Source organism: Cupressus sempervirens, chromosome 1 (genome assembly GCF_028749045.1).
Source record: "Cupressus sempervirens isolate cs-2001-9-10 chromosome 1, ASM2874904v1, whole genome shotgun sequence".
Taxonomy (NCBI): Eukaryota; Viridiplantae; Streptophyta; class Pinopsida; order Cupressales; family Cupressaceae; genus Cupressus; species Cupressus sempervirens.
This window is the reverse complement of record NC_143118.1, coordinates 16,469,160-16,490,556: the sequence shown is the minus strand read 5'-3', so window position 1 is coordinate 16,490,556 and position 21,397 is coordinate 16,469,160. Positions and strand designations below refer to the sequence as shown.

General features: G+C 34.9%; 1 protein-coding gene across 3 annotated transcripts in view; it reads left to right on the top strand.

Annotated features, from left to right (window-relative positions):
* The first annotated feature begins 7,906 nt into the window (after positions 1–7,906).
* LOC149575936 (putative methyltransferase PMT24) overlaps positions 7,907–21,397 on the top strand; it is a 63,590-nt gene continuing 50,099 nt past the window's right edge. Inside the window, exons 1-4 of one of the 3 annotated variants that reach the window (XM_089816028.1) lie at positions 7,907–8,224; positions 8,445–8,591; positions 11,316–12,459; positions 12,590–12,739. In XM_089816028.1, coding sequence (XP_089672154.1) covers positions 11,383–12,459; positions 12,590–12,739 — 1,227 coding nt within the window. In that variant the 5' untranslated portion in view covers positions 7,907–8,224; positions 8,445–8,591; positions 11,316–11,382. Of the gene's footprint in view, positions 8,344–8,444; positions 8,592–11,299; positions 12,460–12,589; positions 12,740–21,397 lie in introns of all 3 variants that reach the window. The other 2 variants (XM_089816025.1, XM_089816032.1) reach the window with 2 other exon arrangements.

Here is a 21,397-nt window from a genome sequence, read left to right as displayed (position 1 = left end):
AACTGAAGTACTCCAAACTTTTCAACTTTAGTTACCTAGAATACAATTGCCTGGCACTGACTCTATTTAGTTTCCCATCTTGGAATTAGGGTTTGAATCTCTCCCAAGAGATTTTATCCTTCGGCGTATATAGTGGTGAATTATAGGATAAATTTGTTACCTTCCTTGATAATAGCATTCACCCAATCTTGCATTGCATCTGATAGCAACTTCCCCATTTGCATTTGCTTTACCAGTTGTTGGCTATCAGTAGAATTTAGGTCGAAGGATTGAGAAGCTTGAACAACCAGTAAGGCTCCCAGATTCATCAAAGAATCAATATAAGCAACCATAGTCATCACTAAACCCTTGAGTTCCTTTTTCTCCCTGCTATCTTTTTCAGACTGAGTTAACATATGATCGGCAGAAAATTTGAAAAGGTGATTACCCGTGCTCTTATTAATAGTTCCTAGTTCGATTGAAGTGACTTTGAAACCTTCACTGTTGATCTCTCCAGACTCTGTTTTCTACTTATACGTGGATACCTCAACCATTATTTTCCTAGTCACTGGGTCCTTAGTCAAATGAGCATCAATTTTTAGTTTCTTTGCCTTTGACCCTCGAGCAACATACTTGGTTACAATATCCTTTACAGGTATTGAAACTGGTTGTAGATTTCTTTTCTTACTGATTGAATTAGATAACTAGGACAGGACAATAGGGTTGACAGAGATTGCATGAGCATCCCTGGTGGGAGTCATGAACCTAGGCTGATCCACTTTAGGGGCTTCGATAAACTGCACATCACCATCAACACTATTTGAGAAGTTGAGACCATCATTTGAATCTTGTCCTTGAGTCGACATCTTTTCTTTTTGAATTTCTTGGTGCTTAAGGGCCTCAAATTTAGCTTTAGACCTGGTCCTAGGAGCCGTATTTTGTATATGAATTGGTGTCCTTTTTTGCTTACTTGGAGCCAACGCACTACCTTTTTCTCAACTTCTTTGCCTATATAAAGGAGTGTCCACTCATTGTAAAATCATCATTATCTTTATGCAAGAGAGCTCTGGATAAATTATGCCAGTAGAACTTTGTTTGTGTAAGCAATATTTTGAGATAAAGTGAATACAAAGGAGCATTTGAGACTTAACTTTGATTAAGTGAGATTGTTATTTGTGTGAATTGTAAGCTTTGTCTATAATTCATCCAAGTTGTCTTTGATTCATATTATCTTGTGTTATTGGTAATTGTATCTCGTGAATTAAATTAAAAAGAGTTAAGAAGCAATTGAAGCCAGAGCTTTGTCTAGGAGCAATTGCGAAAGTGTATAGCTTGAACCTTTGCTTGTAGCTTATGTTTTCTTCTTAATTTGCAAAATAGCTAAATATTCTTACTTTTAGGAGTCTTTGTGTTGGATACAATTGATCAATTGTGTGTTGTCTTTGATGTTACACAAATATCATATCAGTTGACAGTCAGTGCATGTCGAGCTCACTTAGTCAATGAAGACAGTTTTCCTAGTCTATCGAGTGTTTTTGAGTTTACTCTATACAGAAGGCAATTTCTACCGAGCTCACTTTGGCGTTGAAGGAAGTTAAGTTGAAAAGAGTGTTAACCGAGCTCACTTGGTTAATGAAGGGAAAGTTGAACAAAGTCAGTGCTAACTAAGTTCGGTTACCAAAGGAATTTTGTAAGTTCACAGTGTTAACCAAGCTTTTGTTGGTTAACACAGGAAATCGCTTCAGAATCAGTTCCTACTGAGCTGGGTCAGCTACCAAAAGATTTTTCTTGTTTCGGCATATAAAGGTTAATTATTTTACCTATTAATTCTAGCCGACTGAGGTGATGAATATTGGCTATTCTAATTTGTATTTGAGTCGACTTGACAATCTGAAAGGTATAAGTTAAAGGTCAAGTTGTGATTTCAAGCATGAATGTGATGTGTGCAAGTTGAATAAGTTGAAAAGAGATAAGAAGAGGAAACAAACTTGAAGGATAAGTAGGTATCCTTGTGGAGTAGAAAAGTGTTATTCGATCAGGAAGGATCAAGTATGAACTAGAGCAGAGATCTGTAATCAACAATTCAAGTGCATCACAATCAGGTCATTTCATTGTTACTCTCTAACCATTGTAGCAGTGATCTAAATATTCTTAATAGAGTTGGTTTAACAACCATTTGTAAATCCTCTAGCAAGGTGGCAATTCCTTTGAATTGTTTAAAGACCTTTTGCAAAACCACTCCTGACAGGGTGATTAAATCCTTTAATAGGGTCACACCTAACAATGTGTTTTGTAACCTTTAACAGGGTTGGTTCTTAAAAGGGCTCACTTCAAAAGAGTGAAAAATAGTAACTAGTTACATTGGTGGTTTTTCCCAAATTAGGTTTCCACATTAAATCCTGGTGTCTCATGTGTTCATGTTATTTCTTTCATGCTTGCAAGTAATTAATGATAACATCTTAAGATTCACTAAAGTAATTCACACTCTGCATTTACCGAGTTATAACAATTCTTGTGTGTTTATTGAGTAACATCAGTAATCTATTGTATTAGTCTGAATTTTATAGTTGACATCTAAGGGATCTAGGATATATTTTAGTGGTAACTGATTCACCCCCCTCTTAGTTACTCCTCTTATATTTCCAACACTTTGTGCCCTAATTGTAAAGTTTTTCCATATAGAAGTACGACTGGGCTTAGAGCCAAACTGGTACATTTTCAGCTAGCCTTTGAGTTAGTGATGGTTTATCAGTATCACTATTTCTAGCTCTTGATAGAAGTGTAGTTAGAGATTCACCCTGCCCATTACTTGCTCTACAAGTAAGTGGATTCTTTCTTGAATGTTAAGAAGAAAGGATATTGGTAACACCCATTTAATAAAATCTCTCGACTTCTTGCTTACCTTGAGTTGATCTAAGGAATAGTGAGAAGGGGGAGCCTTCCCTTTAAGGTAGGAGAGACTCTGTGTCACACGCTGTGGTTGGTCATCGTATTTTGTGGCTAGATTTTTATCCAAAACTGTTGGTTGCAAAATATCCACTCAACAGCCATAATGGTCAATAATAAACAAATTTATCTATCATAAAATCAAAGACAAAGATCTTTGTCGCAGCTACAATCTTCAACACTCCCTCTTAGCAAGAGAGATCTTCACTCAGGCATGCACACATATATGCAATCAAAGATGATAAATTCACATATGTAATCTTAGCATAACATAATCCACCATGGTTACTTCATAAGGACATAGAATGTCTAGTCAAACACACGACTTTGACCATGCCTGCTTATAGAGGGTAGAACAAAGACATTTACTTCAAAAACTTCTCCCAGAGAAGGATAAATCTCCACCATGCGTAATTGCAAAGGGTGATTCAACATACCTACTCGTAGAGGGTGGAACAAGGGCTTTCACCTTAGACTTCTCCCAAAGAAGAATGCATATCCACCATGCCTACTCACAGAGGGTGGTCCACCATACCTACTCGTAGAGGGTGGAACAAGGGCTTTCACCTCAAACTTCTCCCAGAGAAGAATGCATTAATAATTTAGATTTTCTCTTAACAAAGTCTCCCACTCAACAGGGACAATTTTAATCAACAGAGTCTCCCTTTTAGCAAGTACAACTTTAATTTCCAAAATAAGATGGTTGACTATTGCATAAACTTGCAAAGGGTTGGACATCTCCATTTGTCATGTAATCTCCCTCTAAAGCTGAATAATCTCTTTCTATAAATATGATCTTCCCCTTTTAAAAATGTGTCATCAATTTAGCATCAAAGTTGCAAACAATGTTGCATAATCTCTCACCATCTCATTGCATCCTGCAACCACAAGAGATATTAATAATTCACAATTATCAATGTTAAAAATAATCGCTATCAAAAAATCAATATTCAAGAGATATAATCATAAATACTTATCTCTTCAATACACACCTCTACAACCAATGCTCGTGACATCAATATACAACCATTCTCTAGGAGATACAACTCAACAAAACATAAATGTCAAATTACCATCAAACAAGTAGTCAATGTTTGAGCAAAATTAACAAACATCTTCCTATGTTGTCTACATTACAATTGGATGTCAACTTTACATTATAATCATTACTAACACACAGGGGGGTAATCCCTATCTTTAGATCTCGGATGAAGAATGTTATGGGGCTTGACCAAGATTGCCTACCAAGTAAGCGCTAAATAAGAAGTGGGTGGAATGAATATTGAGTCATGTATATGCTTTTCTTGTTACAAAGAGTATAACTAAATACTGAGAATGATTATGCCCACGAGAACATGGATATTTTGTACTATATTAAATAAATCATTGGAACATTAAATAATATTGTAATATAGATTATACAATCCGATAGATGGAAATAAAATAATGATTATACTCAGTATGATGCACATTCATTGATAGTAGGTATCTCTTAGAGAACGGTGTAAACACACTAATACTATTCAATTTCTTTGACTTCGATGAAATAAGCTAAGAAATAATTACCTTTGAGTTATTTTCCCTTGAGAAACTTTGAACTCTACTATATCTAGAGTATGGAAACTATGTGTCATTTTAGTTTGCACTGAATTGTTTTTAATTAATAGTTCATTTCAGGAGAACTTGGCTTTTAGATTACATTAACTGTAAATTGTGCGCTATGGTCTGGTTGAGGTGATTAATACAACTCAACAAAACATAAATGTCAGATTATCATCAAACAACCAGCCAATTTTTGAGCAAAATTAACAAACATCTTCCTATGTTGTCTACATTACAATTGGAACAATCAATGCTCCTTAAAACATCCAATGAATCAGATTATTGTTTTATTTCTTAAATAATGTGTATGGAAACTATTATAATAATCACTACATAGCATTTTAGATTTCTTTGAGAAATGTTATAATTCTGGGTAGAAAATTGTTGATGTTATACTTCTTATTGATTCACTGGCACAAAATGAGTAGTTGTGTGAAGTAGAAAATTGAATAGTATTAGTGTGTTTACACCGTTCTCTAGGAGATACCTACTATCAATGAATGTGCATCATACTGAGTATAATCATTACTACTACATAGGGGGGTAATCCCTATCTTTAGATCTTAGATGAAGAATGTTATGGGGTGCACATTCATTGATAGTAGGTATATCTCCTAGAGAACGGTGTAAACACACTAATACTATTCAATTTTCTACTTCACAAAACTACTCATTTTGTGCTAGTGAATTAATAGGAAGTATAACATCAATAATTTTCTACTTAGAATTATAACGTTTCTTAAAGAAATCTAAAATGATATGCAGTGATTATTATAATTGTTTCCATACACATTATTAAAGGATGGATAATTACACCCTTTTGATGATCCATGCTTTATAATTCATTGAATCCTCACTTAGCCCCTAGAATGCATTGATTGTGAAATGGATGTTCTTTGAGGCTTCCCTTTTGCAGTAGGTTTAGGCATCTCAGTTTAAGGCAAGAAAGAAATTCAATGAAACCTTCATTAACACGAGCCATTTTCTACTTCACACAACTACTCATTTTGTGCCAGTGAGTTAATAGGAAGTATAAGATCAATAATTTTCTACCCAGAATTATAACGTTTCTCAAAGAAATCTAGAATGCTATGCAATGATTATTATAATTATTTCCATACACATTATTTAAGGATGGATAATTACACCCTTTCGATGATCCACGCTTTATAATTCGTTGAATCCTCACTTAGAGGGACTACTCTAGAACACTGACTTCCATTTACAAGAATCGTTAGATTAAATGACCTAGCCAAATTATACTATAAACTAATTCAAAGTATGAATTCTGGTATCAAAGAGCATGTATCTTCATGGCACATGGTAGTGTGATCTGCACACATCTTCTCTGATTCATTGGATGTTTTAAGGAGCATTGATTCTTCCAATTGTAATGTAGACAACATAGGAAGATGGTTGTTAATTTTTCTCAAACATTGATTGACAGTTTGATGGTAATCTGACATTTATGTTTTGTTGAGTTGTATTAATCACCTCAGCTAGACCATAGCGCACAATTTATAGTCAATGTAATCTAGAAGCTAAGTTGTCCTGAAATGAGTTGTTAATTAAAAATAATTCAGTGCAAACTAAAATGACACATAATTTCCATACTCTAGATATAGTATAGTTTAAAGTTTCTCAAGGGAAAATGACTCAAAGGTAATTATTTCTCAGCTTCTGTCATTGAAGTCAAAGAAATTGAATAGTATTAGTGTGTTTGCATTGTTCTCTAGGAGACACCTACTATTAATGAATGTGCATCATACTAAGTATAATCATTACTACCACATAGGGGGGTAATCCCTATCTTTAGATCTTAGATGAAGAATGTTATGGGGCTTGACCGAGATTGCCTACCAAGTAAGTGCTAAATAAGAAGTGGGTGGAATGAATATTGAGCTGTGTATACACTTTTCTTGATACAAAGAGTATAACTAAATATTGAGAATGATTCTGTCCACAAGAACATGGATATTTTGTACTATATTAAATAAATCATTAGAACATTAAATAATATTGTAGTTTAGATTATACAATCTGATAGATGGAAATAAAACAACAATTTGAGCTTTGCACATTTCCTAGTATTGCAAAATTCAAGATTTGTCACCACCCATTTCAACAATTTGAAATATTCTTTGTTTACTAATTGACAAGTACTCATAGATCTTTCATGTCTTCCCACCCTCCTTCTTAAGGTGCAAACTTTCTTTCAAACATTTAATAATCTAGTTTGTCTAATTTCAATAGAATTTATGAGTTTGGTGGCTCGAGTTGATAGGGATGTTATTGTGAAGATCAACTATTTATACTAATCTAAAAACAAAAGAATATATAAGGGACTCCCTAACAATAGGTCCCAATACATCCACAAGAAATCTTGATATTCAAATATAATACAGTGGAAGAAGAAATATTGATATTCAAATATAATACAGTGGAAGAAGTTAAGAGGGGAGTAGATAAACAAGTAGAGAGTCTTCCAAACATTTTGCAGACCCAATTGAGGCGTTTAGGACTAAGGAAATATTCACTCATTCTTATTCATATGAAATGAGTCTTTAACCAACAAAACTCTAAGCATTATCGTTGTATCAGAAAATAAAATTTAAGAAGCCACCTGAATATAACATCTCAATTTGGTAGGTTCCCCAAAGCTCTTGTGATTGAAGCTTTCTCCAAATCTTTCCCTAACCCTTTCCTCGGTCCAACCACCAATGTCCCTCCAATTCCCTTCCCAAATCTGTAGCTACCACTTCAGCACTGCCCTCATTCTCCTTGACAACTTCCACCATGATATTCAACATTGCCGAAAATGATTGAAGAAAGGATGAAGTGAAAGAGAAGAAAGGAGAAATCCGAGAGTGAGGATATGCAAAGAGTAGAGAATATCTCACCAGAGGGAAAGATAAAGACCCGTTAAGAGGAGGACAGAGGAAATCCCCTTTCTCAAATCACTTCCCCACAATTATCGTCCCCATCAATGCTCCCCAAAGTGTGTAATGGATCCCCTTTTTTTCTCATCCCAACGGTTCTTGATTTAGTTATTGTTATTGTTTGTCCATTTTCATTAATTTTTTTTAAAATTTACAAACATTACAATATACGTGGCAAGAGAGTAATCTATATATTCAGAGAAAAAAATGTGGGTTATGACAGGACAACATGCATGGTTTATTTGAAGGGAATAAAATAAAGCTGCTGATTTTTTGGTTAAGATACATATCAAAAGATTAAAAATGGAAAGGAATTCGAAAATTATCTAGTGTGGTCGTTCTTCAATCCCTTAGACTGCTCTCTCGACTTTATTAAAAAGCATTCATTCATCCAAACCAAGGAGTGAGTTACAAATACCTCAGGTCGACACTTGTCGCTCATTAGGGTTAACTTCTTAAGATCCTCCGAAGCGAAGGACCACTTTTCTCCGCATTTCCCGAGTATTCTCCGTGTTTGTTCTCATTTATTTTCTGTTCTTCCCATCGTAAACTCACATACACTGTTTTCTCATTTCTGAATTTCAGAATCCATTCCTAACGTGTATCTCAATATATTCTCCACCTGTGTGGGACCTGAAAAACAAACTGACTTTTGTATCCAACTAAGAATAAAGATTGTCTGTATTTCTTGTTGAAAACAAATCCACGTGGAATTGTGCAAACAAATCAATGTCATTCTGAACGATTACTACCTATCTGTAAGTTCCTGTACATATCACTGACTGTTATTGCCTATCTTTGCGGTTTGGATCGAATTTTTAATAACTAGGTATTTGGAAGAGACCCACCGATGGACAGCTAATAGCCCATGAACTGGGTATTTTTATTGATTCTTGTAATGTAGGATTTTTGTATACATACTAAACCTTTTTTTTGGTAATTTTTTGAAAGAAAACTGATGCTGTAACACATTTTTAGGCCTCCTTGCCTTTGCATCCCTGTGCGTAGCAGAAGTGATACGACCGATTGAGAGATGGAGACCAAAGTGCGTGCCGCATGAGCAATGGGAATTGCAATGCAGGTTTTCAGTCTGCACAAGCACATGAGGCATAGTGTTGAAAAAAGGTAACTTCTATCGCTAATCAACTGGAATAGAACCTTCACTGTTCTTTTTTCCCCCTCTTTTCTTTTCAAGCGATTTGGATGACTCTGGAATTAGTTTACTGCTTCACGAACACAGAAATTAGCTTTGTTTCTGTATCTCTGTGATTCTTTATAGACAATGTCAATGTGGTATAGTACATTGGGCTCTGAAATTGAACTCGAGAGATCTTGATAAGTAGGAGATATCTTCCACACCAAGTCAAATTGTGATATTCCTATCGGGAGATATCGAGAGATCTTGTTCAAGATTCTCCTAACTAGAATCAATCTGTGTGTGCGTGCGTGTCATGTGAGTCCATTTGCATTTTTTGCAAGGTTTTGGCACTTAATCTAACCCACGAAGGTTTAAGGTCCATTCTGCTTCCTTCAATTTTGTATTCGTTTTATGAAATTTCACCCGAGGGAAAATGATATCTGGATCAGCCACTTCATTAATCTAGCGTAGAATCCACTGCATTGATTTTTAACTTTTATTGGCTTTTATATTCTGTTGATTAATAGCGATCCAGTTTTAAGGGTTTTTGGTTAAACCCGCATCCAAGAGTTTATGTGCACAAGCTCGAAGTCTTCAAAGTTTTAAACTCGTTACTGAGGATTAATGTACTCAATTCTGATTTGGAGTTGAGGGATGCTAACCTACACTTATAAGGACCAGAGTTGCAAAGTGAATGGAGAAATTCTCTAGAGATGTCACGCACTTGTTGCCCGAGGTTAGATGATTATGGTGACCCTGGGGTTTCATCACAGGGGAGATCATTCCATCCCTTTGAACGTTGAGAGCCCAATAGCTTCATCTCTTTGTACCTGACATGAGGATTTCAATTATCCTTCTCACACAATCTGTTCAGGGATGTCTTGATATATTAATTCGGTATTCAGTGTTTGATTGTGGCTATGCCTTCTGTGTCGAGTTAATGCCATATACACGAAGTTGGTGTCTTGCTTGGCCGTAACTTAGCTACGACTGTATAGAAATATTTAACGATGGTTGACTGGAGTTAGATCCTAGTCCCAACTTAATTTTGGCTGTTAAAATTTTTCGTTCCAGCAAGGAAGTCTCCTTTTGTTGCTATCCTTAAGGATATGCAGAATTTTCATTTCCCATGAATTATAAAACTGAAAGCAATAATGGTGTAGATATCCAAAAAAATCATTCATTCAGCATTTTAATCATGTACATATAATGGGCCATATGCAGAAATATTTTCTTGAGCTAGATATTAGCTTGTTACTGAACATATGCTTCGCTATATTGTTAAAGTATGTCCTGTGCATGATATCTATAGAAACAATATGTAATGCTGTATTTGACAGATACTCATTATGTGGCCATAGTTTCCAATACTTATCTTAAACAAGTGAATAGGATTCATATGTATGGGTAAAATACTAAAATAATTGGATTTGATTGAAAACCCTTATATTTTTAAGCCGAGAGGCTTTCTATAGTGGCAGCAATCTTCAATGTAAACATTTTCCATTTTGAAAAAAAATTGATGTTCATTTACATGTCAAAAAAAAAAAATAGAAATAGACTAAATACAATTTAAATCTTAAAAATTACAGAGAGGAAATGGAAGTAAAAATGAGGGAGATCAAGAGTCTTATCATTTCCTCATGCTTCTTAGACCCACATAAATATGCGATGATGACAATTATGGGATTATTAAAATAAGCGCCTCTAGAAAGATATCTCTCGGCTTATTTTATATATATATAATATATATAAGCTAGTAGTTATGAAGAATCTTATTAATGTATAATTATTATTGTATGGCAATATACTATTGCAATCACCTATTAGATCTAGATATTTTTAGTTCTTATTGTTATCTTATAGTTTTTTAAGGTATACATGTGAAATTTTTAATTGTATAAATTATTTAAACTATTTTATTGTAGTTTGATTGGCTAATACATTTGAGTCTTATATGAGCCGATTTGTAGGAAACACTACCCAGATTGTGAGCCAATATTCTAGGATGCATATATGTATATATAAAAATATATGTAAACCTTAAATTTATTTACATTGATAGTATAGCAAAAAAAAATTATTTTAATATTTTATTATTGTTCTTCTAAAACTATATAGTTTTTCTATATAACTAAATCTTTTAATATTTCATATTTAAGCCGAGAGGCTTTCTATAGTGGCAGCAATCTTCAATGTAAACATTTTCCATTTTGAAAAAAAATTGACGTTCATTTACATGTCAAAAAAATAAAATAGAAATAGACTAAATACAATTTAAATCTTAAAAATTACAGAGAGGAAATGGAAGTAACAATGAGGTAGATCAAGAGTCTTATCATTTCCTCATGCTTCTTAGACCCACATAAATATGCGATGATGACAATTATGGGACTGTTAAAATAAGTGCCTCTAGAAAGATATCTCTCGGCTTATTTTATATATATATATATATATAATATATAAGCTAGTTATTTGTCCATGTTGACATTTATGTGATCACAAGCTAGAACATGACAACTTTGATCATATTATTAATAAATATTCTCTGACAAGATTGAACTTGGATCCATGAGATTGATTGTATAAGCATTACATGTTTTCTTTTTAAGAAATTGTCTTGCATTGTCCATTTTCACTTCCATCTAATACTCTTGAAATATTTTATTTTGTCTTTTAACTTGTGGTTTAATAGCTGAGTTTCTTTGCAGAGCCTATTGGATCTAAGGCCCATCAAGAGAATTGGTTTAAGCCATTTGTTTCTGTCATCTCTAAGAAATGGCATTTGGGAAGAATGCAAGGAAGGAAAAACATTATTTTTCTTGTTTTTCTACAACAACAATTGTTGTTTTTGTGGCCTTCTGCTTGATTGGAGTCTGGATGATGATGTCCTCATCTTTGGTGCCAGCACAGAGAGTGACTGTGCTTGTTATGGGTAGCAACTCAGAAGTGAAGGAGAAATTAAATGGTTCTCAGACCTTTGAAGACAACCCAGGAGATCTAACAGATAATGTGATCAAAGGAGATGATAGAACTACCATCCAGGAGGTTGAAAAGACACCAGAGAATACTGATGGATCGGCAAAAGAATCCAGAGAGCGATTGGGGGAAGTAAGTAAAAGTGAAGTAACGGATAATGTGATCAAAGGAGATGATAGTGCTTCTATCCTGGAGGTTGAAAAGACTGATAATATTGATGAATCAGGACAAGAATCCAGAGAGCAATTGGGTGAAGTAAAAAATAGTGAAGTAAGTAATAATATTAACAAGGACGTTGAGCAGATGACTGCAAATGAGAATAAAGAGGTCAATGAAAAGGTCAGTGAGAAATTAGATCATAATTTTGAAAATTGGGACAGTAAAAAGATCGATGATGGTCAACCAGAAAAGCAAGATGATGCTACCAGTGAAAGTGGGAATAGCCAAACTAAAGAAGAGAATGTCAAAGATTTGAAATTGCCTGAATCATTGCCTAATGGTGCAGGAGCTGAGCTTTTGAAGGAAAATCAAATAGAACCAGGAAATTGGGCAACACAAACAACTGAATCAAAGATAGAACAAGCTGACAAGGAAATCAATCTTGAGAAGAAGAGTGAAAAAGGGCCAAAAGAATTAGAGAATAAAGAACAATTGAATGCAGATGCTGGATACCAGTATAGCTGGAAAGTTTGCAATGTTTCAGCTGGTCCAGATTACATTCCCTGTCTAGATAATGAAGTGGCTATTAGACAGCTTCATAGTACTGGACATTATGAGCATCGGGAACGGCATTGTCCTGAAGATCCCCCTACATGTCTTGTTCCTCTCCCTGAAGGGTATACAAAACCAATAAAATGGCCCAAAAGCAGAAATATGGTTGGTCATCTCTCTGTCTCACTCAGTCTCTATCTCCCAAATTTTCTGTTCTCATTACCTTTTTTTTCTTCCATCTATATAAATTATGCACAGAGAATATTATTGACATTATATTATTGTTCTTGTCTAGATATGGTACAACAATGTTCCCCACACCAAGCTTGCAATTGTGAAGAAGCGTCAAAACTGGCTAAGGGTAACAGGGAAATATCTTACTTTCCCTGGTGGTGGAACTCAATTTAAAAATGGAGCTCTTCATTACATTGATTTTATTCAAGAGGCAAGTCTTAAAATATTTGATCAAGATGTTTAAAAATTAAAAACCTTCATTTTTTCCAAGCCACATGCTGTACACTTAAATTTTATGCATTTCTATGTGAACAGGGAATAAGATTTTGTTGTCCTATCTAACTGTACGTGTGTTTCAAATTTTCAGTCACCAATGGGGTTTATTTTGTGGTTCAATTTCCATGACTACTAGGCCTTGGCACTAAATACATGTTTTGGGGAAAAGGGCAGGAAATGTAGATGATTGAGTCTTTGCTTCTTAGTTTAACAGGAAGCATTCTTTGCAATTATCCCTTCTAGTTGTTGAACTACTGGATCCATCCTTTCATTATTCTGTTTAAAATTTGTGCTAGCTTACTCGTATCAGATCATATAAAGTGATCACTTTCTTACAGCATCTATACTTAAAAACTAAGTTACCAATTCGGGTGTGGATGCGTGATTTTTCTTTGGAGGTTTTGGAGATATATATATATATATATATATATATATATATATATATATATATATATATATATTCAAATTGATAGTAATTTATTTAAATGAGCGACCAGCTATAGGCTGGATAGCTCTCATACTTCTTGATGGACGGCAGAGTTAGGCCAACCATGGTGAGTTGGAAGGTATGTTGATCCTGCATCTGGATTTGCTTATGCTATGTGCTTTGGATCTTGACCCGGTGCTGCAATTGGTGGTGCTATCTCTGCCATTGGAGCTTTAATGCTCAGCCTTCAAATTTGCCTGGATGCTCCTGATCTGTAATTGACTGAGCACATATTAAAATTATAAATGTAAATGTAATTGGATGTGGTCAATACACGCCTGAAATAACAAATACCATCAAACAGAAACATGTGTGACACATAAAGACCGCTGAACAAAAAGACTGTTGAACAGAAACATTAATTTATAATGACCATTGAACAGAATGATTAATTTTCATTGTTAAGCATCAGCTCACTAGTGCCTCCGTCTCTGCCTCCACATCTGGAAGGATCTGCTTCCACATCCCACCTCCAGGTAAGTGCATCGGTATCTAAGCATAAAAAGTACACTAAGACTGAATTCTGAACTTAAAATTGAAATCAATATAAATCTGAAACCCCATGGTTGAAATAATTTACCAGGATTCTCTCAAAATAGATATCTGAATTGAGACAAGCAATCTGAACTTGAAGGAAAATCTGAACTGGATGTAGAATTATGGAATTATGATACTGTGAAACTGTTTTGAATTAAAATCTAAAACTTCTGAAATTAATATACATCTGAAACAGCTGAAATTAATGAACATCTGAAACCTTACGGCTTAGACACTAAATTGCAGATTTTTCTATATAGATAACCAAATTGAAACATCATTTCAAGCTGGAAATTTGAGTTGACTTGAGAAAATCAGAATCACATTGTTTTAAAATGCCCTTGGTCTACCGGTGAAGTTGAAAGGTTCGTAAAGAGCCCAACAGGGATCAAGTCTCGCTGAGTGTGTGGCTCCGACGTTGAAAAGGGATGAGGCCGGGATCGTGCCCTGGGCAAATTTGGTGGAATGAATACCCCTTAGTTTCAGCCATAAGGCTCGTGCTTCCGTATTGGGTAGCTACAAATATTTTGTGGGGGACATCCATCAAAATAAAAATAAAAATCTGAAGCAATGTAATGTCTGAAATATGTTATATAATAAAAATCTGAAACTGCTGACCTTATGTTAACTAAAATGTAATGTTTCTGAAAGTCTGAAATGAACTGCTGAAAGCAAAACAGAAAACTCTAGCTGTATTAGCATTGAAAATAGATGAGATAGTACATAGGGGAGGAGAGAATTTTTGTAAGAAGCTAGATGTGCTATTTCAGGACAAATAGATTTCAAGACAAATGGTTGTGCTGCACTTGGCCTATAAGTTCAACCTTTCAACCTTTTAATAATAAATCTACCAAAATCTGCCACATATCCTAGATAATTTAATGGACGCAATGACCAAAAGGGTGGGTTTATCGATTAAATTCCAAAGATATATCTGTATAAATAAAAAGGGTGGCTTAGGCTACTACTTAATCATGGTATTGTCATTGGTAGAGAACAATATAGGTATATAACAGGTTTTTGATGCAGCCAAAATTCCTCAAATAATTAACATAAACATAAGAGAGAAAGAACACAAAAAAAATATATTAGAACTTCAAACTCTTCTTTATTATTCTTCCAAATCCTTCTCCTCCTATAATGAGAGAAATTTCAATTTTAAATACAAATCCAAAATTACCATTTTTGACAGTTTTTTCATAAAACTAATTTTTTTTTTCCATTTTTGGTAATTTTTAAAAACAACTCAAAAAAAGCTGATTTTTTTCGTGAAGCTTCCTAAAACTGAGATAAGATGAACTGCCAACTAACATTCGAAATTGGAAGTAATATTTCGAGGTTATTAATAAAAACCAACTTTATAAAAACTAAGAAAAACATTAAAAGCTTTAAAAAAACTACTAAAAGCTCCTTCTTAGAAAGTCACTAAAAGCTTTTGCATCATTCTCCTCTGGTGGAAAGAACGCAGCTCCGGCAAGTTGTTTTTTGAATGTGTATAGTTTCTTTTCTAGAACTTTTCCTTCCATTGTATCAAACATTGATTTTATTGACTAGAGGAATGCAAGTTTATTCTTTCTTCCTGGTCTCCAATTTTTTGACATTTTATCATTCATCTTTGCATCTGTCATAGGATCCCTCTTCCTCTTATTTTTCTTAATTTATATTCTACTCAATATCTTCTCAGCCTTTAAAATCCAATATTCCATTTCTTCTCTATAAACCTTTGTACCATAATCATTTATGTCTTCAACAAGTAATATATCAACATATTCACCATGACCACAATTAACATAATACCTTTGGGAACATTCATATACCTCATTAAAAAAATCTGAATCATCTTCATTAGAAATATCATTATAAACAACCATTTTTTGTTTTCTTATTCTGAACATAAGGCTGAAAATGAAAAAAAGACTCTTCCGTGGCTATGTTTATCTTGGCTTCTTCAATTCTTGATGTCAAAATAGTCATTGGTATACTCACCATTTCATTTTTTGGATCTTCCTTTATTTTTTGTGTCTCTTCTTTCCTTTTCTTCTTCTGAATAATCTTTTGAATAGGCCATGTGATTTTCTTCTTGATTGGTAGGTACCATTTTTGCATTTCTAATTCCATTAGCTTTCTTAATTGTTGCCAACTTTCTTGTAATTCTCTTACCATTTCTTTCAACTCTAATCGCCTCTTCTCTTCTTCCGTCCTCTTCCTCTCTTTCTCTTTTATTTTATTTTCTTCTCTTCTCTTATGCAAATACTTCATCAATGAATCTAGTTCTTCAAACGAGTCCATTAACCTTGCTTTTGCTTTGGCTTTGCCTCAACCTAGGTATTTTATCTTCTCTACCTACATAAAGATAAACTCAAAACCACACAAGCACAGAAATCTCCTTTTCCCAGACCTTCTGTGCTTTAATACCAGATGATGCAGCCAAAATTCCTCAAATAATTAACATAAACATAAGAGAGAAAGAACACAAAAAAAACATATTGGAACTCCAAACTCTTCTTTATTATTCTTCCAAATCCTTCTCCTCCTATAATGAAAGAAATTACAATTTTAAATACAAATCCAAAATTACTATTTTTGGCATTTTTTTCATAAAACCGTTTTTTGCCATTTTTGCTAATTTTTTAAAACAACTCGAAAAAAGCTGATTTTTTTCGTGAAGCTTTCTAAAACTGAGATAAGATGAATTGCCAACTAACATTCGAAATTGGAAGTAATATTTCGAGGTTATTAATAAAAACCAACTTTCTAAAAACTAAGAAAAACATTAAAAGCTTTAAAAAAACTACTAAAAGCTCCTTCTTAGAAAGCCACTAAAAGCTCCTGCATCAGTGTTACATTATGATAAAGTGCTTTGCCTCTATCTGGTTGTCTTCTATCAGATTAATCACTATAACATATCCTTATACACATAAAAATGCTTGTAAGGGATAACAAGTGACAATGTGGGGTGTAGAATACATCTGCTAACTGTTCAATCATCAGTTCCACATTCTTTTGTCTTTCACGTCTATGTATTTTTACCTTGAAATGCAAGCCTTATGTGGAATCTCTTTGGTAAACGAAATATGAATCCTCTTTAGAAAGTTGTTTTTTTCATCTCATTAGTTAAAATCAGATTGTTTGTGCATGGTTGCAACCTTTTAATTGTGTTCAACTGTCATTCTCTATCAAACTTCATGTACAATTACTCAGGACTTGTTCAAGGTCAAGTCACATTAGCTGCATGAATACATCAAAAGTCACAGCTAAGTTAATATTTGTCAAGCTATAAATTGGATCTCTTCACCTACCCTTGCAATCTAGCTGCTTTTGACCACCGCGCTTACATATTCAAGGTTTGAGATTCCATTGAATCTGCACAAACTATATTTGGGTGAGGAGCATATAGAGAAACTTGAGTTCATGTTTATGTTGGGGAGTTTTGTGTTTCATCAGCACTATCTAGATACATCATATGCTTCTTGGGAAGTTTTATTAAGACAATAATATAATGTGTGTAATGGTAATCTTTTTAGTTAGTTTAGTTTCATTAGTGAGTTTATATTTTTGTTTTTGGTTAATGATTGTTTTGTTTGGAAACATCATCTTGTTCTTTTCTATTTAAGGAGACTTCATCTCATTCTTTAATATCAAATTTTCAAGTTTTATAACATGGTAACAAAGCGGGTTGTGGGGGCTCTTTAAGATTTGGCAAATTTTTGAAGAAAAATTTGTGGCCTCATTTTTTGGCAAATTTTTAAGCAAAATTCACGAAGTTTGTTTTTAAGTATCAAAAATTGTGGGCATTTTTAGGTCGTCTCTTCTTTTGGGAAAATCACAGGCATTCCTGACATTTTGAGGGTTTTCATGATTGCAACTGCATATTTCATCCGTACATGTCCTAAGCAGCGATTTTTTTTGTTTGTCAAGGCTTAAAAGTAACCGAGTTTCTGTATATCACAACCATATCCATGTGAAGCTTGCATCAACCGCACGGTTTGAAGAAGGAAGTCATTTGTTTTGTGCTTGCACCATTTTGAGCTGCATTCTTCAACCCACAACTCATGCTCTCGTCTATGTGTTTGAGGTGATGACTCTTGGTTTTTGTGTATTTGGTGTGTCGTTCTCTACAACCTGTGATTGGTTTGTTGCAACCTGCATTTTGTCTGTGTTTTGGATGGCCTTGCGATTTAATTTTTTGTTTGCTGCTTTTTTCTCATTTCGAGCTCATTCTTTAGTGATGGCTTTGTGGATTTGAAGGCCATTCTTTGATGATGATTGGTTTTACCGAACCTAGGGTTTGGATGTTTGCAGGAGTTCATTTTCTTCCAAGTGAAGGATTTGTTTAGTGAGGGGTTTTATAATTTTTGCCCTTAAAAAAATTATTTGTTGGCTTTTAACAAGGTTGCACGGGGACTTGGGGGGGGGGGTGCGAGTACTTGGGTATTTAGGGTACAGGGTTTAGCTACGACTATCTTTCAAATGTATTATTTTTAGTTTCAGATTTGCAATATGTTTGTACTAATAATATATGCTAAATGTTTAGATGCATAGCAGAGAAGGCAGACTTTAAACACGAACAAGAAGATCATAAATCATATAACAATGACATAATGCAAATGATAAACTTATGACTTGAGCAGTGATTTATTATTAATTAGTACTATATCAAAGTTTCACACTAATTACGTATCGAATTGATAAACAACAAGCTGATACAATAAAATTGAAACAAAAATCAGAAATCTTAATCAAGGTCCTTAGCTATGATGCTCTTAGTTGAGTACCGGGTACTTTGCTACATGTACTCGATACTTGGATACGTGGGTACACATCCTAGGGGTGTGGGCATGCCTACCCATGCAACCTTGGATTTTAATTTTTTTTCATAGAAATTATTAATGGTTTTTAGTATTTTTTTTCCTTCAAAAAATTCTAGATGGGTTTTAACTTTTTAATCTAAGTTACCATGGTTCGTCCTTGGACCTCCCAAACCTGCAAAAGTTCGAACTGGTTTGTAGTTTGCAATCTGGTTTGTGCTGGGTTCCAATTTTTGCCTACTAGTTTGAACGAAGTTGGAACCTAGGCGAACCAGGCCAAAAAAATCAGTTTGAACCACGTGTTTTCTGAGCCTCGCAGACAGCAATAAAGTGCTTTTTTGCAAAATTTAATAAGTTTTTGACGTCCACAACCCTAAAAGGTTGTTATGAAATGCTTTTTGTGGCCTCATTGTCATTTTTTGTGGCCTTTCATTGTCATTGTCATTTTTTGAAGAATTTGTGCCAATACCATTATTGCTGCTGCTGACCCCATTGGCCTTAGCTCTATTGCTGAGTCAACTAATGCTAGAGAAGAAGAAGATGAATATGAAGAAGAAGGTGAAGATTGAAAAACTTAGAATATTAATAGATTTTTATTCCATTAGTTGAACAATGAATGTGAAACAATGATACATGAACTTGATGCTATGATTTTTTAAAAATGTTTTGAACCTTCGATGTTGAACTAATTTTTTAAAAATGTTTTGAACCTTCGATGTTGAACTATAAAATGGTATGATCACTATGATTACAAGTTTATGGTGTTTCTTGTTTTAACTCATGCTTCATATATATATATATATATATATATATAATTTTTACATGTTTTTGTACTATTGAACCCAAACAAATCCAAATCCCTTTCCAAAATTTTGACGAACTTGCGAACCGATTCTCGAACTTCAAAGTTGGAATTGAACTTACACCAATAACTTTGTTTTTAATGTTACAGTAAATAATAAATAATTTATTCTATTACCTTTAGCTTACTTAGGTAAATGCATGTAGTTAATAGTTGTAGAGATAAGTTGTTGACAACATGGGAGTTTGTTCCCTTCTAGCATGTTCCACCTTTTTGTGGAAAGTGCGCTTAGTTGTCAAACTTATCTTCTACCACCTTTCAAGCTTGTTCTACAAGCTTCCTTAAGGTCTTTATAAGCGACCTCTCTCTCATTGTAAATTCATTCCATTCACATAGCAATTCTAATTTTCTATTGTGAAATATTCTCTTGTGCGGTATTTGCTTTGAGCTCTTTGCTCCCTAGGTTTCTCTTTAGTAAGCTATTTGCATTATAGGTGATCATGGCGCATTTCCGGAGTTGGATTCTCAACTCCTACATGGTATTAGAGCCTCCCTGCTGCTTCTTGTTTGAAGGATTTTTGAAGCCGTAATTTGGAGTCACAAACCCTAGTTTGTTTGTGCATTTTTCTTCAAATCAGGGGTAGAGCGATTTTTTGGAGCACTTTGGGGTCAAACAGACGTTGCCATTAGATCTGGAAGGCCGTTTGTAGTCAGGTTTCATATAAAACTTTTTGTTTTTGGCTACAGGCATTTTTTTGAAATTTTTTTAGCCCCCCCGGTTGCAATTGTACGACCGTATGGGCGCGCAATTCAAAATTTTTTTATAAAAAATGCGCCGCCACCGCAGCAGCGCTCGCGCGCCACCACGGGGTAGCTTGCGCACCACCAGCGCGCCGCCGCTGACAGTCCCCACCTCCTTCGCCGCCAGTGTGCCACCAGATCTCCGCTCCCCCCAGTGGCGCCGCCGGGTTCTCCTCCCGGGCGCCACCGCCACCGGCAGTCTTCACTTAGACACCACCTCCTGCGGGTGATGTCACTTTTAGGCATTGTGATGTCATTTCCCGACAATGACGTCATCTTTTCGACACCGAGTCATTCCAGCCCACCAACTTGTTGACGTCATCCTTTCAGCTGCTGATGTCATCTTTCCGACAGACGGTTTTTTTTTTTTTCCAGCAATGGCCTTATGATGGCTGTACGGGCGTCAAATTTAATAGTGTCTGTAATTTTCCAGCAAGGTTTGTTTTTGGAGCAGCAGTCAGTTTTTTGGCCATAACTTGAGCATATGGAGGTCTTTTTCCGATCCGAAAGAAGCGTCAGAAAATTGACTCAGAGACAGAGACATTGGTGTTGGTTTCATAAGATTCCGAGTTCGTTTGAGCTCCCATTTTTAGCGTCAAAGTAGAGGCTTGTGTTTCCTCCTATTTTGCATCAACAAATCGAGGTTCTTTTTCAGTTTTTTTGCTTTCCATAGTTGTTTTTGTGGTATTTGAGGGATATTCTTGTACGTTTATGGTGGGGGGGGGGGTGTCTTTCTTTTCTGTAATTTATTTCAGTAAGGACCCTTCTACTTCTGTCTTCTTCTTTCTCTCAATGGCGGATCCATCTGTGACTCGTCTTACTCCGCACAACTATCACACTTGGAAGGCACAAATGACTAGGCTTCTCATGTCAAGAGGTCTATGGTCTTGTCTGGATGCGAATCAGCCTGTTCTTACGCAACCTTTTGAGGCTCTACAGCACAGGAACAAAATGGATGAAGCCATGGGATTGATTGCACTCAACATTTCAGATAGTCTGCTATTTCACTTGGATGGTTTGACTACTCCACGGGTTTATTGGCCGAAATTTCAGACTTTGTTTGGTCAGGAGAATGAATTCTGGGCACTTCAGTTGGATGTAGAGTTGACTTCTTTGTCACCAAGCAACTTTCCCACCATCGAGGACTTTCTGATGAAG